General features: G+C 31.1%; 1 protein-coding gene and 1 long non-coding RNA gene across 3 annotated transcripts; one reads left to right on the plus strand and one right to left on the minus strand.

Moving 5' to 3' along the window:
- Window positions 1-26,407, plus strand: LOC127729555 (serine/threonine-protein kinase TBK1-like). Of its 2 annotated transcripts, none has more exons than XM_052237381.1 (18): window positions 1-133; window positions 1,099-1,224; window positions 2,024-2,150; window positions 2,683-2,773; window positions 3,371-3,461; window positions 3,991-4,151; window positions 4,638-4,748; window positions 12,556-12,735; window positions 15,347-15,570; window positions 15,928-16,093; window positions 17,170-17,326; window positions 20,142-20,266; window positions 21,239-21,352; window positions 21,695-21,793; window positions 22,450-22,543; window positions 22,802-22,887; window positions 23,550-23,621; window positions 25,385-26,407. In XM_052237381.1, exons 1-18 carry the CDS (start codon window positions 29-31, stop codon window positions 25,536-25,538), a joined length of 2,283 nt encoding a protein of 760 aa, XP_052093341.1. In that variant the 5' UTR covers window positions 1-28; the 3' UTR covers window positions 25,539-26,407. The 2 variants fall into 2 exon arrangements, with proteins under 2 accessions (XP_052093341.1, XP_052093349.1); XM_052237389.1 differs by lacking the exon at window positions 25,385-26,407 and adding an exon at window positions 23,798-23,816.
- Window positions 8,648-12,549, minus strand: LOC127729747 (uncharacterized). Its single transcript, XR_007994820.1, has 2 exons — window positions 12,024-12,549; window positions 8,648-9,499 (listed from the first exon to the last, which is right to left on the minus strand). It is a non-coding gene; the product is annotated as an uncharacterized LOC127729747 (long non-coding RNA).
- Window positions 26,408-26,884: the final 477 nt, after the last annotated feature.

Consider the following 26,884-nt stretch of genomic DNA (forward strand, 5'->3'; position numbering starts at 1 on the left):
TTCCTGAAATACGAAATCCAAAGCAAAGATGGAACACAAAAAGGTTTTCCTCGACACAGAAAATCATGTATATTCATTGGAAGATTTGATAGGTCGTGGTGCTCAGGGTAACATATACAAAGGAATACATAAGGTATTGAAATGATACAAATTTTTAGTAAATAATAACTACTATACAGACCTGTGACAGAGTATCACGCAGTTGCCGAGTTGGGGATTAAGATTTGAAAATTTTCAGTTGAGTTTTTGGTCCCATTTCTTGATATTTTGTTTTGTGTTTATTTTGTTAATGAAAATACAAATTTCCCATTTTGTAATGTTATAATCTCTAGGATTCGGTGCCTGCAGTGATTTTGATTTGGCAGCCTAAATACTGAAGAATATGCATTTGGTGCATCTAATGTATTAAATGTGTGTACATTTCGAACAACTGGAGAAAGAAATGTGTCCCATTAAGGATTTCTAATTTGAACATATCCTTAATGGGACACATTTCCTTCTCCAGTTGTTCGAAATGTACACACATTTAATACACAAATTAAAAAGGTGATGTTAATGTTTTAACTTTTATAAATAATTTACTGCCATATTTATAAATAAACCAGTATCACTAGCCTGTCAACACTCAGGTTGTGAGTTCAAATCCTGCACATGGCAGGTGCGCTCAACTCCAATCTTAATTTACTAGGATGGTCAGTTTTCCTACCGAAGGTCTGTGGTTCTCTCTGGGGAACTCTGACTTCCTCCACTAATAAGAACTGACCACCCACAAAATAGCACAATATTCTGTATTCTGAATATAGTGCTGAAAATGGTATTAAACACCAATCAATCAGTTAATATAAACAAACATTATCTCCACAAGCTTTGTTGGTGTTTAGGGTTAAACATATTATGTTCACATCTGATATGTAAGTTTAATGTCATTCTTGTCACGGTTTACATGTTCACAAATAGATGACAGATGTCATCTTTTCTGTAATTTCAGATTCACGATTTGGGTCTGAATATATGGAAAGAATATACAAATTTCAGACTTCTCGCTCTGCTAATGATATTGTTACAATAGTTATTATTATTGGTATTATCTTGTTTCAGTCCAGTGGGGAGGTTCATGCCTTGAAGATGTTTGAGAAATATAATTTGCAGACACAAAGAGAAATGGATGCACTAAGTAAACTGCAGCATCCAAATATTGTCATGTTTTATAAATGTGAAAAAGATGTAAGTTATTAAATTAAGTAGATCATGAATTAGGCCTTTGGTTTTTTCTTTTGAATTGTTTAACACTATGTCATACCAAGGTCCTGAACATGCATGAAATATATACCCTAGACATAAAGCAAACAGCAATCAGTCATACCAAGACCTTGTATAGCTTTCTATACAGTATGTGTTTTGGTCATTTGGTGACTTATAGTTGTTTAAATCCTCATCTTTAGGTATGATTGTCAATGAGACAACTCTCCACAAGAGACCTATTGACGTACATGTAGAAGTAAGCAACTATAGGTCACTGTACGGCCTTCAGCCATGTCAGACAACGATGAGCAAAACTCATATCAAACAGCATGATATAAAATGCCCCTGAGTGACAAATGTAAAACAATTCAAAGAAGAAAAGTAATAGACTGATTTATGTATAACACAATAAACGAAAAACAAATATAATATACAGCAACAAAGGACAACCACTGACTTGGCAGGAAATTTTGTGTGAATAAGACACACAATTTGGATGGTCTACATAACAATTTGATAAACATATCAGAATTTTAGAGGAAGATTGAAGTAGTACACATACATGTAAGAGGAATTAACCCAAGAATCGATATGCAACAACTCTAATAACACAAAAACATACAACTAAAGCTAGGGGAAACTTTCTGTGGCTTCTACAAAGACAGAAGACAAACTCTGTCAATGTAATGAAAAAAAGGATCTGGTGTATTAATTCATGATACAAAATCCTTACATGCACATGAAAAAAATTGTTTTTATATTGTCATATCTCATTTTACAGTGTAAAAGAAAGGATGTAATTGTTATGGAGTTATGTGAGGGAGGAAGTTTACTGGATTCAATCAGGAAACCAGAAAATATTACAGGGCTAGAAGAAGAAGAATTCCTCAGAGTGTTTTCTCATTTAGGTTTGTTTTGCAGACTATGCATATTTGAGGCTTTATCATTTCACAATACCAATGGACCAATAATCGTTTTTCTAGTTGTAGTTTTAATTCATTTCTTCAAACAGACCACCTTGTGAAAAAATTTCAACCTTTTCAATTTCTAGAGAAAGTTTTCTAGTAATATAATGTGGTGAAAATAATCTATTCATCTATTTCAAACGTTTCATAAAAGTGACACCTAGCTATATAACAAAAAAGACTTTGATATGAAAACTTCTTTAGTAATGACATATATCAACATTTGCATGGAAGCTTGTTACATAAAACATTCTATTTTGTTCGGATCCTATTAAAAATATGTATAAATGATTGTTGTCTATTTTGATCACTCAGTTGATTGCAACAACAACAAGGTCACAAACTATGTAAATTCTCAAGTAATAATAATTTAGTGCAAGTTCTTTCTCATATTGATTGAGCTCATTTTAATAAAAAGGGACTTTTGAAAATAATGTAGTTGAGAGTTAACTGATAGATTTTATTTTATTTCCAGTTTCTGGTATGAAACATCTTAGAAAGCATGGATTTTCACATAGAGATATTAAACCTGGAAATATTCTTGTTTGCATAGGGGAAGATAGCAGGTATTGATATTTTTTATTGTAAGAGTGACATGCTAAAAGATGATGTATTGATTGGTGTTTTCTTAACAACCAGTGGCAAACGTTTCATGAAAAGATGAAATGAAATTGGAAGACAAATATATTTATGAGGTTGATAACCTCATTTAAATGTGAGATATCTATTAAAAAGACAAAAGTGTAAAAATAGAGATATGTGATTAGATATAATTATGAATTTAGTTTAAGCACATTTATTTCTGTCACAGAAGCATGGGTTCAAATCCCAATGAGGTAAGAACAAAAATGTGCAACAGCATTAAAAATGGAAAACATAAAGAATAATAGTTTCTGGATGGTAGCTTGATTTCACTTGATTGATTGGAATGAAACTTATACAGATGGAAGATATACAGAGGATTACTCACACCACATCTCTCATTAAATACACAACAAGTTAAAAGTGTATATATTGTAAAACTAGCTACTATTGAAACTCATGTTTGCAGCATTTAGTTCAAGCAAATATATGATGTGAAATGTCAACTTAAACATTGCTTACTGAAAGTCTTGCTGTTATCTTAAATAATATGTAATAAAAATTATTTTTCTTTTTTTCAGAAATATCTACAAACTCTCTGACTTTGGTACTGCTAAACCTCTTAATGACAATGATTTCTTTGTGTCATTAGTTGGAACAGATGAATACCTTGTAAGTCAATCATTACTCAAATATGTATTCAGTTAAGGGAGGTTTTGTTTTTTCCAATAACAAGGAGTAAACTTAACTATTTAAGTGATAAGTATTATTTCAGACACAAGACTTTTCAAGCAAAAAAAAAAATATCAGCTAATGCTTAACCATACATTTAAAGTATATATTCAGGTTTCCAAAAGACATAGTATCATGTTTTAAATTGAAAAGTAATTTGTTTTTATTCTAATAAGTTGATATGTGTATGCAGTTTATTGAACCATCAAATATTTCTACAATAAATGATAAGCAACTTTTAAAAGGTTATGGCAGCTTGAAGTTATTTAAAAAAAGTCATATAGATTTTCTGCATTTTTTTTATTCAAAGAAGACTGTAATTGAATAGTTAAAATAAATATAGATTGTATTTCATGCAATAGTATTATTAAAGGGTATTTTATTAAACTCTGTTTAATGAGTAAAAGACTTAACACTGATTATTTCAAAATGCTAATACTGATCTGTAAATTTCAATTGTTTATACCAGCATCCAGATATATATAAAGCCGCCTTCATTGATAGAAGAAGAGGTGTTGGATCATTTACTATAGCAGCTGATTTATGGAGTCTTGGAGCCACACTTTACCATACAGTTACAGGCAAAGTTCCTTTCTCTCCATACATTGGACGGGATGATAAAGATGTTATGTATGATCTACTTTGGACCCTTTTTTTCATTGTTTTATTAGGAATAATAATTATCAAAAATAGAATTGTGATAATTTCTTTAAAATCTTTAAAAGTTGAAATTAGAGTTTGTCATGAATTTCCTTGTACTGTACAAGCTTACTTATTTTGAACTTGGAAAACCAACTTTTCTAGAACACTAAACAAGAAAATCTTTTATACTACCAAGTGCACATTTTTCTGTAAATTTCAAAAACCAAAAATTTATGAACCCATTTGCAAAATATAATTTTGCCTATCAACAAAAATTAGAATCCACAACTTAAAGATATTTTCGAAGTTAATGATTTTCTTTCTTTGTCACATGGGTTAAAGTGGTAGCTCAAGAATAGGCTGTGTGAAGTTGTGAGCATCACCTATTATTTTGTATTTTATGCTCAAAGAGGTTAAATGTAAAAGTTTCTTGTTGGATAAGCTATTATCATGCCTTTCTATTGATATTTTCAGGTTTGAGATGATTTCAGGAAAAGAATCTGGTGTTATATCAGGGGATCAGATATCTGCTGGTGGAAGTATTCACTGGAGTAAAAATCTCCCCAAAACATGCAGGCTGTCAAAGTAACGTGTAGTTTTCTACTTTTTCGTCATAAGGATATTTTGTAAATATATCCTCAGTTTAAAAACATAGATAGCTGACATAAAAAAACCCATAAAACTCATGATACAACTATTTCTTATTTATCCATGAACATGAAAAGGTTTGAAAAAATTCTGACAAGTTTAGATTTGAACTGATAACCAGGGAACATTACTTTGGATTATAATCATACTCCAAGGTAACAGATACTAGGCTCATAGTCAAACTGTGATTAGAGAAAGATTCATATTGATATTGAGGTCAGCACTTCTAATGTAAAAGTCACAGATACTAAAAAATAATCTGAAATTATACCTCTACTCTAGGAGGAAAGGCCATATTGCACCCACTTTATTTGCAGTCCCTTTGTCCAATAAATATTTTTGCCTCACTTTTCTCAGGTATTCCAGAACAGAAAAATGATTCTAGTTGGAACTTCACTCACTGGTAGATAATTCTGTTTCACAGAAATGAAAATGCAATCTATTTGAATACATAGATTCTTAAAGGGACATTAGCTACGAGATAAACAAAAAATTAAAATATGATTTCTTTTTGTTCAAGCATTAATGAAAGTGATAAAGTGAAATAATAATTTGCTTTTAGCAGCCACTTTGGTTCAATTTTGTCAAAATAAGCTTAGAAACATCGCTGATGAATTATTCACTTGCAAGTGAATAATTCGATCTCATTGAATCCGTATTCATGTAACCTCCAATTTAACCCCTTAGCTGGAGATAGGTTACACATGTATTCAGCTATTAAAAGAAAAAGAATGTCAACATTGAAACTGAAACGAGGATTAACCATTTGGTTGACTGATTTGATCCACAAAAAAAATCATTCTTATACAGGTAAACACGATGATAAACATACTTTTTAACCTACAATATGAAATCAAATAGACCTAGAAAAATCTAATTACACATGGTCGCTATCTGTTTATATTCATATTCATATTTATATCGGGTTATATGACCGTTGGCAGTCTTCAGAGGTCATCTTGATGGTTTATTAGATGACGTCTAGACAAAAATACACTCAAAATGTTGATACATATTATCGAGTCCATGCATTGTTTATTGTTTATTTTAGACTTTTTGTAATTTGAATAAACATTTTAGTATGTTATAAATCAAATATGACAATTTGAGTCAAATCGGTGAAAATGAATTTGACAGCTAATGCCCCTTTAATGTTGTGTAAAAAAACATTTTCAAGCATATAATAATAATAATATTAATAAAAATTCGTAAGGGTTCCACGGAACCCAGTGTCTCGCCTACTTTTGCTGTTAATCGCAGGCTCAACAAAAATGAGGAAAAAAATCTATAAAAATATTCCTTTAGATACTATATTTTGATTGTAAGAAGCTTCTGTCAAGTTTGGTATAAATCCAGGATATTTTATGAATCTAATAAATGTTTTAAAAACTTTTAACTGCAGACTGTATTTAATGTTAACTGAAAGAAAAACAAAGTCCATTTATAAGTAAAATATGGATAAACAGGTACAAATTTTAACAAAATTTCCATCTAGATACTAGCTTTTGATCATAAACAAGCTTCTGTCCAAGTTTGGTACAAATCCAGGAGAGTTTAAGAAAGTTATTAAAATTTTAAAAACTATAACCACAGAGTGAATGTATTGTTTCCTGGCAGAAAAACTAAGTCCATTTATAAGTAAAATACGGAAAAAAGGAAAATATTTTTTAACAAATTTACTTCTGGATACTATCTTATGATCATAAACAAGCTTCTGTCCAAGTTTGGTACAAATCCAGGGGGTTTAAGAAAATTATTAAAATTTTAAAAACTTTAACCACAGAGTGAATGTAATGTTTCCCGGCAGAAAAACTAATTCCATTTACAAGTAAAATACGGAAAAACAGGAATTTTATTTTTTACAAAATTTACTTCTGGATACTATCTTATGATCATAAACAAGCTTCTAAAACTTTAACCACAGAGTGAATATTTGTGGATGCCGCCAACGACGACGATGCCGACGGAATGTAGGATGGCTATGTGTGTCGCTTTTTATACGACCACAAAAAAATTTTGTGGTCGTATATTGGTATGACGTTGGCGTCGTCGTCGTCGTCGTCGTCCGGCGTCGTCGTCCGAAGACACATTGGTTTTCGCACTCTAACTTTAGTTTAAGTGAATGGATCTTTTTGAAATTTGACCATAAGGTTAAATACCACAAAAGGAAGGTTGGGATTGATTTTGGGGGTTATGGTACCAACAGTTAAGGAATTAGGGGCCAAAAAGGGGCCAAAAATAAGCATTTTCTAGTTTCCAGACAATAACTGTGGAACGGTGTATGGATCTCTCTGAAATTATACTACAAGTTTCCATACCACAAAGGGATGGTAAGGATTTGCTTTGGGGGGTTACGGCTCAAACCGTTTAGGAATTAGGGGCAAAAAAGGGGGAAAAACAAGGTTGTCCTGGTTAATGGACAAATACTTTAGTACAAAACATAATTTAAAGCAGTGTAAGGGAGATAAATCAAATACATCATTGAAATTATCTCCCTTACACTGCTTTTAAATTATGTATAAAGTAATGGTTAATGAACAATAAAGATAATTTAAAACAGTGTAAGGGAGGTAATCCAAATACAACGTTTTGGTTACTTCCCTTACACTGCTTTTAAATTATGTTTAAAGAAATGCATATTTATAAAGGAAGACCAGTAAAAATATCTGCAAATGTTGCATGTTTTTTTTTTACAAAAAAATCCATATGAAAAATTTGACACTATATTTTTAATTCTATTATAAAATAGATTAAGTTAGCACTATGGTAAATTTAAATGGGTAATTATGGTTGCCAACTCCATTGGAAATTTGAATTGAGATTATGACCATATCTTGAGGGAAAGAATTTTTTTGGGGAAAAAAGGGGGGGGGGGGGATAAAAAGAAATTGTGGGGGGTCAATTTTTTCTCATTTCAGATTTCAGAAATTAAAAAGAATTATTCTTCAAATATTATTTTTTTTTCAAGTTTCAAATATTGAAAAATTTCAAGAAGTAATCTTTAATTGCACAGTATGGCGCATTAGATTTGTAAAATCTTTGATCACATTTATTTATTTGTTATGCCGAATCTAACAGTGTATTTAGATTTTTAATTTTGGGTCCAGTTTTCAAATTGGTCTACATTAAGGTCCAAATTGTCCAAAATTAAACTTTGTTTGATTTTAGCAAAAATTGAATATATGAGGTTCTTTGATATGCTGAATCTTAACATGTATTTAGATTTTTGATTTTTGGCCCAGTTTTCAAGTTGGTCCAAATTGGGGTCCAAAATTAAACTTTGTTTGATTTCAACAAAAATTGAATATATGGGGTTCTTTGATATGCTGAATCTAACCATGTATTTAGATTTTTTATTTGTGGACCCGTTATCAAATTGGTTCATATTGAGATCAAAAGGGTCCAAAATTAAACTTTGTTTGATTTCATCTAAAAATGAATTATTGGGGTTCTTTGATATTCCAAATCTAACCGTGTATTTAGATTTTTAATTTTAAGTCCTGTTTTTTAAATTGGTCTACATTAAGGTCCAAAGGGTCCAAAATTAAACTTAGTTTGATTTTAACAAAAATTGAATTCTTGGGGTTCTTTGATATGCTGAATCTAAACATATGTTTAGATTTTTGATTATGGGCCCAGTTTTCAAGTTGGTCCAAGATAGGGCCCAGTATTTAAACTTTGTTTGATTTCAACAAAAATTGAATATATGGGGTTCTTTGATATGCTGAATCTAAACATGTATTTAGATTTTTGATTATGGGCCCAGTTTTCAAGTTGGTCCAAATTGGGGTCCAAAATTAAACTTTGTTTGATTTCAACAAAAATTGAATATATGAGGTTCTTTGATATGCTGAATCTAACCATGTATTTATATTTTTTATTTGTGGGCCCCGCTATCAAATTGGTTCATATTGAGGTCAAAAGGGTCCAAAATTAAACTTTGTTTGATTTCATCAAAAATTGAATTATTGGGGTTCTTTGATATGCCAAATCTAACCGTGTTTTTAGATTTTTAATTTGGGTCCTGTTTTTTAAATTGGTCTTCATTGAGGTCCAAAGGGTCCAAAATTAAACTTAGTTTGATTTTAACAAAAATTGAATTCTTGGGGTTCTTTGATATGCTGAATCTAAACATGTGTTTAGATTTTTGATTATGGGCCCAGTTTTCAAGTTTGTCCAAGTTGGGGTCCAAAATTAAACTTTTTTTGATTTCAACAAAAATTGAATATATGGGGTTCTTTGATATGCTGAATCTAACCATGAATTTAGATTTTTTATTTGTGGGCCCCGCTATCAAATTGGTTCATATTGAGGTCAAAAGGGTCCAAAATTAAACTTTGTTTGATTTCATCAAAAATTGAATTATTGGGGTTCTTTGATATTCCAAATCTAACTGTGTATTTAGATTTTTAATTTTAAGTCCTGTTTTTTAAATTGGTCGAATTCTTGGGGTTCTTTGATATGCTGAATCTAAACATGTGTGTAGATTTTTGATTATGGGCCCAGTTTTCAAGTTTGTCCAAGTTGGGGTCCAAAATTAAACTTTGTTTGATTTTAACAAAAATTGAATATATGGGGTTCTTTGATATGCTTAATCTAACCATGTATTTTGATTTTAGACATTGGACCATAATAGGTAAATTAAAAAAATTCAAGTTCTTAGACCACATTCTTTCTGTGTCAGAAACCTATGCTGTGTCAAATATTTAATAACAATCTAAATTCAGAGCTGTATCAAGCTTGAATGTTGTGTCCATACTTGCCCCAACTGTTCAGGGTTCGACCTCTGCGGTCGTATCAAGCTGCGCCCCAGCGAAGCATTTTATTAGACTAAAGTCGAAGGCTCGACAATAATAATAAATTCTTTATTTAAAGAGGGTAAACACAGTTAGTTACTATAAACTAATCTTCCATGAGGTCCTCACATACAAATTACAATACAATCAAAAACAGATATTTACACATAGTTAATTTACAATCAAGCAGTTCAATGTATCATGTATTATGTGGTCAGGGAAGGGTTGAAAGTTATATGTGTTAGAATGAAGAATTTTTTAATGTTGGTTTTATTTTAAAATATGTGGTTTTCAAATGTCCTCATCATTCAATTGGCAGAGACAAATAACATTGTAATCACTTTGAAAAAATTGTAACATTAATGATTTTAGACCTACTTTTATTAGTCCCCTACCGACGAAGTCGAAGGGGATTTTAGGTTTGCACTCCGTCAGTCCGTCTGTCTGTCTGTCCATCTGTCAGTCCGGCAAATCAGTTTCCAGACTTTTTTTCTTCGTGCTTGAAGACATTGATTTGATATTTGGTTTATTGATTTATCATGACAAGTTACAGGTCAAGTTCAATTTTCATGATTTTAGCTTTTCTCTTTATTCAGTTAAAGCCCTTTCCCTAGAATTAAATTTTTGATGAAATACTTATTAATTAGTAGATTTCTGTTCAAAGGGAAATAACTCATTTTTTAAAAGATTTTTATACGATTGCAAAAATTAAAAATTTTTTGGTCGTATATTGGTATGACGTTGGCGTCGTCGTCGTCGTCGTCTGGCGTCGTCCGAAGACACATTGGTTTTCGCACTCTAACTTTAGTTTAAGTGAATAGATCTCCATGAAATTTTACCATAAGGTTCAATACCACGAAAGGAAGGTTGGGATTGATTTTGGGGGTTATGGTACCAACAGTTAAGGAATTAGGGGCCAAAAAGGGGCCAAAAATAAGCATTTTTGTAACTTCCAGACAATAACTTGTGTGTAAGTGTATGGATCTCTCTGACATTGTACCATAAGGTTCCATATCACAAAGGGAAGGCTGTAATTGATTTTGGGGGTAATTGCCTCAAAATTTTAGGAATTAGGGGCCAAAAAAAGGGGCAAAAAACAAGCATTTTTCTAGTTTCATGACAATAACTTGTGTGTAAGTGTTTGGATATTTCTGAAATTGTACTACAAGGTTCCATATCACAAAGGGAAAGCTGGAATTGAGTTTGGGGGTAATTGCCCGAAACGTTTAGGGATTGGGGGCCAAAAAGGGGCCAAAAAACACATTTTTCTAGTTTCCAGACAATAACTTGTGTTCAAGTGTATGGATCTCTCTGAAATTGTACTGCAAGGTACCATACCACAAAGGGAAGGCTGGGATTGAGTTTGGGGGTGATGAATCATAAGGGGGTTCAAAAAATTTGGGGGGGGGATTTTTTTTTTTTTCTTTTTTTTTCTTTTCCTTTTTTTTTTCTTTTAGAATTTTTCATTTTAAGTTGGTTATTTCTGATTTATATTTAAAAGCAAATAATAATGATATGGTAGGAGATACACACCAAACAGGATGTGTAAATTATTATATAATAAGTATTGTGCAATAGCAAGAAATTTTAATAGCAAGAAATTTTCAATTGCACAGTATTGCACAATAGCAAGAAATATCCAATAGCACAATATTGCGCAATAGCAAGAAATTGTCAATTGTACAGTATTGTGCAAAAGAAGATACTTCATATAAATTGCTTATTTCTTGATCAATTTCAATGGGGTTTTATTCTTGAATTCTTGGGGTTCTTTAATATGCTGAATCTAACCGTGTATTAAGTTTTTGGATTTTAGGCACCATTTTTAAATTGGTCCACATTGAGGTCCAAAGGGTCCAAAATGTAACTTTGTTTGATTTCATCAAAAATTGAATTATTGGGGTTCTTTGATATGCCGAATCTAACCGTGTATTTAGATTCTTAATTTTTGGTTCCATTTTCAAATTGGTCTACATAAAGGTCCAAAGGGTCCAAAATTAAACTTAGTTTGATTTTAACAAAAATTGAATTTTTAGGGTTCTTCGATATGCTGAATCTAAACATGTATTTAGATTTTTGATTATGGGCCCAGTTTTCAAGTTGGTCCAAATCGGGGTCCAAAATTAAACTTTGTTTGATTTCAACAAAAATTGAATATATGGGGTTCTTTGATATGCTGAATCTAACCATGTATTTAGATTTTTGATTTTTGGGCCCCGTTATCAACTTTGTCCACATTGAGATCAAAAGGGTCCAAAATTAAACTTTGTTTTATTTCATCAAAAATTGAATTCTTGGGATTCTTTGATATGCTGAATCTAACCATGTATTTAGATTTTGGATATTGGACCATAATAGGTGAATGTCCAATTTAAATTTTTAAGTTCTTAGACCACATTCATTCTGCGTCAGAAACCTATGCTGTGTCAAATATTTAATCACAATCCAAATTCAGAGCTGTATCAAGCTTGAATGTTGTGTCCATACTTGCCCCAACTGTTCAGGGTTCGACCTCTGCGGTCGTATCAAGCTGCGCCCTGCGGAGCATTTTATTAAAAGATAAAATGACATTTTGGATTTTTTTCCTTTTCTTTGGTAAATTGTTTGAAGAATTTAGTGGTAGGTTTGTTTGTCATTCTTGAAGATATTAATTTGATAATTAGTATATAGTTTTATCAAGACAAGTTACAGATCAAGTTGGAATTTTGTTCCAGTCTGATAATTTTGTGCAGAGTTATGGTCTTTGGACATAGAAAATTCACTTAAATAATCAGTTTTCAACAGTTTTTTTTGTCATGCTTGAAGATTTTGACTTGATATTTTTATGTAGTTTACACCATGACAAGTTATAGATCAAGTTAGAAATTCGTTCCATTACAATGAATTTGTAACCAGTAGGGGACTATGTATTGCCATGCAATACTCACAGAATGCTTGTTTTATTTCAGATCTATGAACACCTGTATAAAAACCATTCTGTTAAATCTACTGGAAAATGATAAAACAAAAATATGGAGTTTTGAAGAATTTTTTGATGCTGCTGATGAACTATTAAGCAGGAAACCAGTTCATTTGTTTTATCCAAATACCTGTACAAGAAACATATTATATGTAAATCAAGAAACAAGGTAAAAATTAAAACCAATCCCAAAATTGTGCACTGGTAAGTAGATTTTTTCTCTGTCTTTGGGGATTACAGACAATATTGCTCAAAATAAAAATGTTACAACCTTTCAACCCTTCTCTGACCATATCTGACTATGACTTATTCTTACCTTATCTTATGCAACCTAACATTGACCCAAAGATGAGAGGTAAAGTTATGTCCAAACTTTAGGAATCACTCTAAAAAAAAATCATTTACAACTTCGTCATTAGATATTCAGTGTGTTCCATTAAAACATACATGGAACCCAGGGAAGGCAACTACACTTTCAAGTATGGGTGGGTGTGAAATATTATGTTATGCACATTTAAGATAAATTCAGGTTTCTAAGATTGCTTCTATGTGTGGCTATTCTATATGCAAAGTGCCTTACCTGCATACCATGTATTTTTAATGCAACAGCCCTTAATAATGTTTAGCATTTTTAAAATATTTTTGTATATTTTTCTGAAAAAAACTGATTTATTTAGTATTAGAATACAAATTACCAAACAACAAAGCCTTTCAGATCATATTGTTAGCAATTGGAAAGAAATGGATATTTATCTATATCTGAACATATCACAATCAAACAAAGAGACCAGATAAATGGTAAGAAAATAACATGCCTTTAATGATTTAAAAAAAAATTAACACTGTTGCAGTACTGTATAAGGCAGGTACTAATTTTCAGTGCTTGTAGATATTTTCATGATTAAGTTTGCTCACTTGATATGCAATACATAGATATAAATGTAAAGTATCACTTTATTCCATATGGAATTCCTGTCTTTTAATAATTCTGAAATTAATCGGCAGGGATCTGCTCAAATAATATTACACCATCATTTATGTGTTAAATAGAATTTCTGACATAGATTCCTTCCAATTCAATTGGACTAACTTTTTTCATATCAGAAGAACAGAAACCACTGGAAATTGCATCAGTTATGATTATCAGATAAAATCTGAACCATGGTAAAAGATAGATTTCAAATGAAGTAATTTTAGAAAGATTTATTTCCCCTTGCAGTCATAGTGGAGGTTAACATGCGTAGATTCCTTCATAAATCAACCAGATTCAACTTGTTATACTGACTGCTAGGTTTCAGAAAAAAGTTGTTTTCTGAACAATTTTAATTTGTTCAAGACTTCTATAAATTGTCACTATGATTTAAGATTAAGAACCTCTTCTAAGCATTGGCTTGTACCACATGTTTTAATTTGGTGAATCAAAAAAAAATATGAACCAATTTCCCCTCCAACATGCATATGGCGACCAAATAAATAAATCCAACTCAAATTAAGTCTATCAATAGCTATCTATTTAAAGTCATAAAAAGAAAACTTGTAAGCTGAATAGGCCATAAATGATACTTTTTTTATGCCCCTGCCGTAGCGGAGGAGGCATTAAGTTTTACCCTTGTCGGTCTGTACGTACGTCCATATGTCCCAAAGTTGGTTTCCGTTCCCTAAATTTAGTTTGCCTCAACCAAATATTATGAAACTTATACAAAATGCTTATTACCTCAAAACACAGATCAGGTTTGAATTTTGGTGGCGTCACTTTAACCGTTCTAGAGTTATGCCCCTTTACAAATGGAAAAATAGCTGAATATTTCGTTTCCGTTCTCTAACTTTAGTTTGCTTCAACCAAATGTTATGAAACTTATACACAATGCTTATTAGCACAAAATACAGATCAAGTTTGAATTTTGGTGGTGTCACTTTAACCGTTCTAGAGTTATGCCCCTTTACAAATGGAAAAAATACTGAATTTTCGTTTCCGTTCTCTAACTTAAGTTTGCCTCAACCAAATGTTATGAAACTTATACACAATACTTGTTACCACAAAACTCAGATCAAGTACAAAGGAATAAGTTCGGTAAGGGCCGAATTATAATGTTCAATGTTTCAAGATAAAAAATGTTTTAAATTGACTTAAAGACATGTGAGAAAGTTAAATAGAACTATTTGTGTCAAAGTTTTCTTCTAAAGCATTGATTTTTACATCCCAAATAGGTCAAGATAAGAGATTTTGGCAAAATTTGACAAAATCGGCCGACTTTCAATCAAATTTAGGACCAGGAAACATAGAGCGCAGGCGTCAACAAACTAAATATTCAAGTTAGACATGTAAAATGTCTTTACAAACATTATTTTAAAAGATCTTTTTTGTCAATGTATGCGCTCTATGTTTCCTGTCCAAACATCAATGGAAATTTACCCATTTTCATTGATTTTTTCGTGGAAAATCAAAATGAGTACTATTTGTGACGTCATGAATAAAACGCAGGAACGTAAATTTTCAACAAAAAGGCTTATTTCCTATCTAGTCACTGTATTAGCTATGAGTCATTGTGACATTGGTCAATAAATCCTAATTTGAAATTTAAGCTAAAAAAAGGGGCCATTTTTGGGCCTTATCGAACCTACTCCTTTGGGTAGCGTCACTTTTACCGTTCTTCAGTTATGCCCCTTTATAACTTTATATGATATGCAAGTGAAGGCATCATCTGTGTCCCATGGACACATTCCCCATTTATTTTTAAATAGTATAGTACTAGAGTCTTTAATTCTTACTTTTGTTTTAGTTTCAGGGAACTTAAGGATATGATTTCATCAGAGACGGATATTACCCATGCTAACCAGTTTGTATTATATTCAGACAATCATTTGAACAATATTTTATCTGAAACAGACTGTGTTTTTCAAAATTTTTCCACTGATTACAAGAATCCACTCATTATATTAGATGTATCTAATAAAGAGGAAATAGCCAGCATTAGTTATGAACCTTGGGAACATGTAGTGTTTGGTATGTTTTCAGATACTCAATATCGAAGATATTATTTTTTAAATTGTTAGTTATAAGATATCCTATAGCAGATTGTTTTTATAGGGTTCAAAGTTTTATTGTAGTTATGGTTTTTTTTAGGATGGGGAACCAATATTTTGCACAGAACTTCTGACAATAAGCATATGCATTCATAGAAATCAATTTAATTTAAGTTTATTTATTAGAGGCTGAAATATAAAATAGTTATCAGTTCATTTCCACAACACTAACTATGTGCTGCTTAAAATAATGTTTATCCACAAATATAAAACAGTCGAAAGTAAACTGAATATAGCATAGAACGGTAATATTTTAGAAAGTATTCAATGGTTTCAGATGAGGCTATGCCATGTTTTGAACTGACAGAACGAACAGTTTATGATATAAATAGAGATTACCAAGTGGCCAAAATTCATTGTGCAAAAATGTTTTTAATGGAGAAGATAATAAAGAAACTGGAATTGTTTAAAAAGTTGTTGCAGCAAACTGTTGGTATCAGCAGGTAACTCTAACATTTTATTATATGATTAGGACTTAAAAAGCTAAAGCTAAAATATCCAATATTAATTATGTGGAGGCATTTGGTATGGGATATATTTAGGAAAATGACAATGTTTTTCATTTGAAATCGTGCTTAATTTCAATACAGGAAAAGGAATTTCTAAATTACCTTAATCAGCCCATTTTTTGATTAAGTCTCATGTTTTAGGATGATCCTTTTTACATTTCATTTGATTCAAACTGATTTTATATGTCTTTCAGTATTTTCAAAGCTGTGCTAATTTCTTTTCCTAAACTTATTGTACCACTGTTCCAAGGGAGGGAGTATGCTGTTATATCTCTCTCCGTAAATCTGTCAGTCCCATGAAATTCTATTGCATTTTTCTCAGGAACTACAAATCAAAACTTCCTGAAATTTGTGATCAATCTTCATGAGAACATGCTTAACCAATTGTTATGTTTTCAGGTTCATTGCTCATGAACTTCCGGTTTATCAAATACTTATATATTCTAACACATAATTGCCCTGTATGAAATTTTAGTCACATTTTTCAAGGGAACTACAAATAAGAGCTTGTTATCAATCTTCATGTAAACATACTTTACCGTGTAATGAAATTTCAAATTCATTGCTCCTCAACTTCCTGTTTACTGATTACTTATATATTCTAACACATAATGGCCATGTATGAAATTTTCATCACATTTTTCTAGGGAACTACCATTAAGAGCTTCCTGAAATTTGTTATCAGGCTTTACCTTGTGATGAGTTTTTAGATTCATCACTCATAAACTTCTTGTTTACTGATATTAAAACAGGGATATCATTAGTATATGTCTAAAATGATTAAATTAAGTTTATGAATACAAATAAAGTAGAAACTTTAAATATATAAATAAACTAATCCAAAGAAGTATTCACTTTCATAAATTCATTCAGGTCTATTGTTATACATGTACTAGATTGTTTATAAAAAAGAGTTTAGTTTTAGGCTTACTTGTCTTGATATTTTTTGCATATCTGATTAAATGCTTAATTTAAAATAATAGTATTCAATAATTGTTTTATTTATAAAGAAAGCATAATGAACAGAAGTTGGACGTCTTCTCAAGAGAGTTAAGTTTCCTACGACAAAGACTTAGTGATATCAGCAGCTTAACAGAACATTCCAAGAAAGAAAAATTTACTGCTATAACTAAGGAAGGGGATGAAGCTGAAGATGATACAACAATGGTATGTATAAACAGAACTGCACTGATTTTAAACAGAACATTGAAGTTGTGACTGCTTTTGTAAGTTCTTATTGTAGATTCATCCATGTATTTTAATACACTTATTTTCTTATTTGATCAAGTCTTTTCAGATTGACACAAATTTTATAAACAGATAGCTGTTCAATTTAGATAAATCCATGTGAATCATTTGAAGTAATAATTCTTTTGATGTTTTACGAGTGTAATTTGTTTTGTAACAGCAGTAGGTCTTGTGACAGTTTGAGAAAATATATGTAATTATGTGAATAAAAGGAGATGATTGGTACACATGAAGGAGACAGTAATCCAACAGCACAAAAAATAAACTATCAAGATGTCAACTGTATATGGCCTTCAACAGTAGACAAGTATTCATACAAGCTCTACATCGTCCAGAGTCTAGAAAAGAATAAATTTAGCAGAGATAATCACCGATCTGTTATTAAAACACAAAAATTTAAGATTTAAAAACTAAAGGCACTGGAAATAATAATCATGAAATATGTATACTCCTTAAGATTTCACAAGTGAGGGTGCTGATTTTGACACATGTTTTATTGCTGTATTAAAAATCTTGTATTATGATATAGATTTCTATTCTGAAAAATAAATTACAAATTTTGCTTCCATTTTTATACGACCGCAAAAAAATTTTTGTGGTCGTATATTGGTATGACGTTGGCGTCGTCGTCGTCGTCATCGTCCGAAGACGCATTAGTTTTCGCACTCTAACTTTAGTTTAAGTGAATGGATCTCTATGAAACTTTACCATAAGGTTCAATACCACAAAAGGAAGATGGGGATTGATTTTGGGGGTTATGGTACCAACAGTTAAGGAATTAGGGGCCAAAAAGGGACAAAAAATAAGCATTTTCTAGTTTCCAGACAATAACTGTGGAACAGTGTATGGATTTCTCTGAAATTATACTACAAGTTTCCATACCACAAAGGGATGGTTAGGATTTGCTTTGGGGGGTTATTGCTCAAACCGTTTAAGAATTAGGGGCAAAAAAGGGGGAAAAACAAGGTTGTCCTCATTAATGGACAAATACTTTAGTACAAAACATAATTTAAAGCAGTGTAAGGGAGATAAATCAAATACATCATTGAAATTATCTCCCTTACACTGCTTTTAAATTATGTATAAAGTAATGGTTAATGAACAATTAAGATAATTTAAAACAGTGTAAGGGAGGTAATCCAAATACAACGTTTTGGTTACTTCCCTTACACTGCTTTTAAATTATGTTTAAAGAAATGCATATTTATAAAGGAAGACCAGTATGGCGCATTAGATTTGTAAAATCTTTGACCACATTTATTTATTTGTTATGCCGAATCTAACCGTGTATTTAGATTTTTAATTTTGGGTCCAGTTTTCAAATTGGTCTACATTAAGGTCCAAAGGGTCCAAAATTAAACTTTGTTTGATTTCAACAAAAATTGAATATATGGGGTTCTTTGATATGCTGAATCTAAACATGTATTTAGATTTTAGATTTTTGGCCCAGTTTTCAAGTTGGTCCAAATTGGGGTCCAAAATTATACTTTGTTTGATTTCAACAAAAATTGAATATATGGGGTTCTTTGATATGCTGAATCTTACCATGTATTTAGATTTTTTATTTGTGGGCCCGCTATCAAATTGGTTCATATTGAGGTCAAAAGGGTCCAAAATTAAACTTTGTTTGATTTCATCAAACATTGAATTATTGGGGTTCTTTGATATGCCAAATCTAACCGTGTATTTAGATTCTTAATTTTGGGTCCCGTTTTTTAAATTGGTCTACATTAAGGTCCAAAGGGTCCAAAATTAAACTTAGTTTGATTTTAACAAAAATTGAATTCTTGGGGTTCTTTGATATGCTGAATCTAAACATGTGTTTAGATTTTTGATTATGGGTCCAGTTTTCAAGTTGGTCCAAGTTGGGGTCCAAAATTAAACTTTGTTTGATTTCAACAAAAATTGAATATATGGGGTTCTTTGATATGCTGAATCTAAACATGTATTTAGATTTTAGATTTTTGGCCCAGTTTTCAAGTTGGTCCAAATTGGGGTCCAAAATTAAACTTTGTTTGATTTCAACAAAAATTGAATATATGGGGTTCTTTGATATGCTGAATCTTACCATGTATTTAGATTTTTTATTTGTGGGCCCGCTATCAAATTGGTTCATATTGAGGTCAAAAGGGTCCAAAATTAAACTTTGTTTGATTTCATCAAAAATTGAATTATTGGGGTTCTTTGATATGCCAAATCTAACTGTGTTTTTAGATTTTTAATTTTGGGTCCCGTTTTTTAAATTGGTCTACATTAAGGTCCAAAGGGTCCAAAATTAAACTTAGTTTGATTTTAACAAAAATTGAATTCTTAGGGTACTTTGATATGCTGAATCTAAACATGTGTTTGGATTTTTGATTATGGGACCAGTTTTCAAGTTTGTCCAAGTTGGGGTCCAAAATTAAACTTTGTTTGATTTCAACAAAAATTGAATATATGGGGTTCTTTGATATGCTGAATCTAACCATGTATTTTGATTTTGGACATTGGACCATAATAGGTAAATTAAAAAAATTCAAGTTCTTAGACCACATTCTTTCTGTGTCAGAAACCTATGCTGTGTCAAATATTTAATCACAATCCAAATTCAGAGCTGTATCAAGCTTGAATGTTGTGTCCATTCTTGCCCCAACTGTTCAGGGTTCGACCTCTGCGGTCGTATCAAGCTGCGCCCAGCGAAGCATTTTATTCAAAATTAATTTGTTTTGAATATTTGAAACAATAATATTTTTAGACAAAAGCCAGAGTACAAAAATGTGAGAAGGTAATGTCAGAAGTATCTGGATTATATTCAGAAGAGAGAAAACTATTTCCAGGACAGAAACCATGTGCAAACTGTCTACAAAATAACACAGATAGGTATGGCTATACTTTCAGTATGTTATATTTTCAAAAGACAAATATAAACTGTTTTATAGAAAGAATGGACAAGATGGAAAACGAAAAATGTATCAACTTTCCTAAGTTAACGTGAGAGTACAAAAGAAAAGCAGAAGATACTGAAGGGATATTCAAACTCATAAGTCGAAGACAAACTGGCAATGCCATGGCAAAAAAAACGAAGGACGACAAAAAGACAAACAACAGTCTACTAAACACAACATGGAAAACTAAAGGCTGAGCAACACTAATATAAAAAAATAAGAAGATGTGGTATGATTGCCAATGAGACAACTATTAACCAAAGAACAAATGAAGTGGATGTAAACAATTATAGGCAGCCGTAAAACCAAAACTGTATAGTCTGCTATAAAAGGCCACAAAAAATATTTTAATTATGCCCCCCCGTAGCGGTGGGGGCATTAAGTTTTACCCTTGTCCGTCTGTACTTACGTCCATACGTCCGTCCGTACGTCCCAAAATTTTTTTTTTTTTCTAAAATAATCTCTGAAGATCTGTATCTTGTTCACGAATACAAAGTAGATATTACCCATTTCTTTTCCCTGATACTTTTATGTGGCTTTAATAGGTATGTGAAATGACCTTCACTATTGGAAATGCTTTACATTTGGTGTTTCCAAATGTTTAATTGGAACATCTACATTTTTGATAATCTTAATCTGGATAGAAGTTCTCAGTTCAGTTTTTATACTGATCTGAAAACCAATTTGTGCCTTCTGCATTTTGACAGAAATGAATGAACTGTTTATAATGGAAAACAAAATGTGTCAATGGTTAAACAGTATTGCCCATAAATGCAAAGCCAGTAGTAAAACATTTAGCCTTAAGCTATTAAGTAAAATAACATTTCTTAACATAATATACAGCTGTTTCAATTTGTAAACTTTGCACTATGAGAGAAGTGTATTTAGTAGCATTTTTTTTTCCAAGTGAGAGAAAAGTAAGGAGACATATTGTACAATCAGAAGAACTACTGAAGAAATTTGCTGAGAGAAGAGGACAACGTATGACTGTACATATAGAATATATGCATAATTTTGACAGGTTAGTTTGTTAGAATGTCCAACTGAATTTTTTATATGTTTACTGATAAAGTGTGCCATTATTTCTGTACCTTGAATACAATTTGTGTTGTAGTCTGAAATTTCTTGTTTTAAACTTGACTCATAACTAAGCAAGGAATGTTTTATTATGTTTTGTTTTATTTTTATTATTTTTATTCAGGAAATTGATATAGAACTTAGCAGACAGTCAGATATAGTGAAAATCCAAAAGTTCATATATTCTCAGACAAAATTAATATTTGAATCTTTTTTAATGTTTTAAAAATTTTGAGATAATTTTAAAACATGTCAGTTGCATTAAAAATGTTTATGATTTTTGCAGGAAAAACATTCTGGAACATTGCAAAGAAATACAAAAAATAATGACAATCAGTAAAACAGAATTAGAGAAAGAACATTCAGATTTCATTGTCTGGAACAGGTAATGCTTTAATAATATAGATGAATAATGCTCAGAATTACTGATATAAAACTTAGATAAAACATGAATTTCGAAATTTTAATTCTTTTCGTGAATAATTTAGATGTAAATATCTGTATAACCACAATGAGGATGTGTATACAGGAATATGTTTCCATTGATGATTTTGATTCTACATGTTAAAGGGGAGATAATTAAACTTAATTCAATATTGCAATATGTGGTACATTGTAATAGTCTCTTGTAAGCACAAGTACTCCTAATTAGCCAGACAGATAATGATGAAACTTTTAACAGTCGTTGAACACCATCTGAGGATGTGCACCAAGGAATATTATCCCGTTCCTACATGTTATTGGGGACTCTGTCTCCTAGAAGACTGTAAAATCATTTTTTGGTCCTTTTCATTTTGTTTTAAATTTTAGACTTAGTTTTTATAAATTTTGAATATGCAAATACTATTGCAGGGCATGAGTATTATTTTGTGAGTTCACTCACAGTTAAATTTTTTTATTTATTGTAAATGAAAAAGCGTTGAATAAACATTTTGTATTAATGGAAAGTACAATCAATAGCTGAGTAAAGTAAACAAATGAAATAGCTTTCTTTTAGATGTTGCATTATGATACTAGTGTATATAGAAAATATATTTGTAGATTTTTTAAACAAGGAAAGAAAAAGACCTCAGAATTGGATGTATATATAAGTGAAGCTGGTTCTTCTATTGATGATCTTGTACAGACATTTAAGGTGAGGATTCTTACAGTGTATTGACACAATATATATATTTACATAAAAAATATTTATAGATTTTATATGTAGAATTCCTTAAGTTTTTTCATAATCTTTTAAAGAATAATTAATTCTTTTATGTCAAAGTAAAGTATTTCTAACAAGATATGAATCTTAGGACAATTGAGGTTCAATATCTGCTTAAGACTTTGAATGCTGTATTAACCAATGATGTTTGCATATTATACTTTATCTGTCTTTTCATTTTTGTGTCAGGAATTAAGTACCCAAGAACCACCATTACCTGCCATAGGAGAAAAGACTCTTAAAAGAAAACAGTTTATCACAGATGTCAATTTGAGGTAATGTTTGTAATTAATCCGAGTCTTACTAGATAGAACAGCTGATCATGTTTACAAAAATATCTCTCTCATACATTTTTTGTTTCTGTTCTCTAACTTAAGTTTGCCTCAACCAAATGTTATGAAACTTATACACAATGCTTATTACCACAAAATACAGATCAAGTATAAATTTTGGTGGAGTCACTTTCACCGTTCTAGAGTTATGCCTCTACAAATGGAAAAATTCCTGAATTTTTTGTTTCCGTTCTCTAACTTAAGTTTGCCTCAACCAAATGTTATGAAACTTATACACAATGCTAATTACCTCAAAACTCAGATCAAGTATAAATTTGGGTTGCATCACTTTTACCATTCTTGAATTATGTTCCTTTATATCGTTATATGCAAGCGGGGGCATCATCTTTGTCCCATGGACACATTCCCCATTTATTTCATAGTACTTTTCTCTTTTCTTTTTTGAATGGAAAGAAGGTTCAGTAAATGAACTTGGCAAAAACTGATTATAAATTTCAAATACAGAACAATTGCCTTAAAATTGATATTTTAATATTAGATTAAGACCACTTTTACCATTTTCCAAAAGAATATTAAAACCCAGACATAGATAAAGACACCTACTGGGATATTTATTTGCTGATTTAGATTTTCTCGTTCTTTAGAGTTGAAGACATACAGAGGAATGTAATGGAATCAAAGTTGATAGCAGTTCAGTCAAGGGAACAGTTAGATAGGTAAGTTTATAGAAAGCAATTCAGTCAAGGGAACAGTTATATAGGTAAGTTTATAGAAAGCAATTCAGTCAAGGGAACAGTTAGATAGGTAAGTTTATAGAAAGCAATTCAGTCAAGGGAACAGTTAGATAGGTAAGTTTATAGAAAGCAATTCAGTCAAGGGAACAGTAAGATAGGTAAGTTTATAGAAAGCAATTCAGTCAAGGGAACAATTAGATAGGTAAGTTCAGTTCAGTCAAGGGAACAGTTAGATAGGTAAGTTTATAGAAAGCAATGCAGTCAAGGGAACAGTTAGATAGGTAAGTTTATAGAAAGCAGTTCAGTCAAGGGAACAGTTAGATAGGTAAGTTTATAGAAAGCAGTTCAGTCAAGGGAACAGTTAGATAGGTAAGTTTATAGAAAGCAATGCAGTCAAGGGAACAGTTAGATAGGTAAGTTTATAGAAAGCAATTCAATCAAGGGAACAGTTAGATAGGTAAGTTTATAGAAAGCAATGCAGTCAAGGGAACAGTTAGATAGGTAAGTTTATAGAAAGCAATGCAGGTGAGGGAACATTTAGATAGGTAAGTTTTGAAAATCATACAAAAATTATAGATTAATTATCTAAAAAACTTTTCCTTTGGTTCTACTCTAGTCTTCTTTCTATTTGAAGTAAGAAAAAAACCACTGCACTTTTCAGAAATTGTATAATCTTCCATTACTTTTATAGTGGATGTGATATGGAATGTAACAGAACAACTGCTAGTTTATTCAGGGTTTCTTAGTAAAACATAATGCACAGTTTTATCTTGTTATTTATTTATTATTAAATAAACTATGTTGATGCTACCCTCTTTATTATGTACTGTTAATATGTTAATAACCCCCCCCCCCCCCCTTTTGCAAACCAAGTTTTAGTGTGTCTTGTAACCACAACTCCTCTTAAACAGCTAGAGTGGTACTGATTAATCTTTACACAGCTGTGGGACACTACCTGATGTTGTTTAAAGGTACATGCATATAATCCAGGTCCAACATGCTTATATTAAACTTGAGGCATATTTGGTGTTAATATTCTTTACCAATACGGATGGTTCTGTTTACAAAGGAGAAGGTCCGGTAAGGGCTAATTTTGGCCTAAAATTTGAAGTACATCTGATGAAAGATTACTGACATTTTTTAAACACTTAAGTGTCTACTTTAGTCAATTCAATGAGTTTGTGTAAAAGATTTGAACTGATTTGGTCATTAAAGACGCTAAAATTTCAGCTTAAATATGAAAAAACTTGATATATTTAATTACAATCCAAATTCAGACCTGTATCAAGCGCGAATATTGTGTCCATTTTTGCCCAAACTGTATCCAGCTGTGCTCGGCGAAGCAATTTATTTGTCTATAGTGTAATTGGCCGCATTCGTGTTCAGTGTTCAGTCTCAACCTTTATATATGTTATGTATTATCTTCAATTACAACATACATTTAAATATGAAGACTGAACACAAGTGCGGCCACTTCCATTTTAGACAAAACTGGAAAATTAACACAAATGCTAAAATTGTGAAGATTTCAGTAATTTTGCATGATAAATGATGATAGTATCTGATGCATGTGCATTGGATTGTCAAAAACAGCTCATATTTTTGTTACAACAGTATTCTACTTTCCATTAAATAGCTAAAAGTTTACATTTTTAACAAATTTGTAAAATTGCTATATTTTGGGGCCAAAAAGGGGTCTTACCGTACCTACTCCTTTAAAGAATTTCTTTGCCATTTTCTTTCAGTTTGTCATCCTTAATGAGCGATTTTCCAGACCTGGAGGATGTTGACTATAATTCATTGACCAACAAATCTGATACTTCATTGACCAATGGAAAAGATACATCCATTGAAAGCGACATGTCAGTTTTAGAGGACATGGTTGATTGCAAAAGATGAAAATACAATGAAGCAGTTGCTTTAGCAACTACTTAGCACATTACTTCTTTGATATGAATGAAGAGAACACAGTCATTAAAAGTAATTGGTGAAAAGTTATTCTATGCATATTTCTGGTGTATGTTTGATTGGAAAATTGGTATTTTTTATTGCAAACCCAATGAAAGTTTTCCACAGTGCCATCTCTATCTTGACCAGGTATTTAAACTTTTGTAAGTTCACCTGTCCTATTGAATAAATACAATAGCTATTGTTCTCCATGTAGTTTTTTCACTGGGACCTTTAAATTTCTTCTAAGAGAAATCTATCACTCATTGATTAATTTACCTGAGTAAAAAAAAAATCTTGTAAATAGAGGAAAATAGATATAGGAAGATGTGGTATGAGTGCAAATGAGACAACTCTCCATCCAAGTTTTATACTCAAAACTGCATGTGATGTTATATTTATTCAATATTGATAATATATTTTCAATCGGTTGAATGTAAACAGTGATGCAAAGTTGAAACATTAATAAAATATAAAAAGGAAGATGTGGTATGATTGCCAATGAGACAACTCTCCACAAGAGACCAAATGACACAGAAATTAACAACTATAGGTCTCTGTACGGCCTTCAACAATGAGCAAAGCCCATACTGCACAGTCAGCTATAAAAGGCCCGAAATGACAATGTTTTAAAACTTTTGTTTGAAATCAACTTTTTATGATTGAATCAATGTTTATATTAAACTGAATGAAAATATATTATTAATATTGAATAAATACATCATCACACGCAGTTAATGAGTATAAAAAAGTATTTTTGTCTATATATGAGAAAATTTTTTTACCCAGGTAAATTTATCAATGAGTGATAGATTTCTCTTAGAAGAAATTTAAAGGTCCCAGTGAATAAACTACACAGAGAAAAATAGCTATTGTATTCCTTCAATAGGACAGGTGAACTTGCAAAAGTTTAAATACCTGGTCAAGATAGAGATGGCACTGTGGAAAACTTTCATTGGGTTCGCAATAAAAGAACTATAAATTGGTATTAACATACTGAATAATTCATCTATCCTCTAGTATCATATATAGTTTTCATTGGAACCAGATTGATTTTTGTTATATATTGATATATTTAAAACATTTTCATATCATAAATGTCTGAATGATAAACCCTTGAAAAAAAAATTGTTGATAGATTAAGGACACTCTAAATTATACCAATCATGTAATCATGGTACTTGTTGAATTGATATCTATATGAATTCTAAATTTAACATAGTGAAATCCAGCATTCAAGATAATCCCAGGCTACAGAATGAAAAAAATTACACAAATTGTTTTGTAACAAGCTGTAC

This window comes from Mytilus californianus, unplaced genomic scaffold (genome assembly GCF_021869535.1).
Source record: "Mytilus californianus isolate M0D057914Y unplaced genomic scaffold, xbMytCali1.0.p SCAF_1, whole genome shotgun sequence".
Taxonomy (NCBI): Eukaryota; Metazoa; Mollusca; class Bivalvia; order Mytilida; family Mytilidae; genus Mytilus; species Mytilus californianus.

Coding starts and splice junctions, on each gene's coding strand:
- LOC127729555 (XM_052237381.1), top strand. CDS start 29: ATGGAACACAAAAAGGTTTTCCTCGACACAGAAAATCATGTATATTCA. Junction 2,151..2,682: donor CAGAGTGTTTTCTCATTTAG/GTTTGTTTTGCA, acceptor TTTTATTTCCAG/TTTCTGGTATGAAACATCTT. Junction 22,888..23,549: donor ATCACAGATGTCAATTTGAG/GTAATGTTTGTA, acceptor CTCGTTCTTTAG/AGTTGAAGACATACAGAGGA.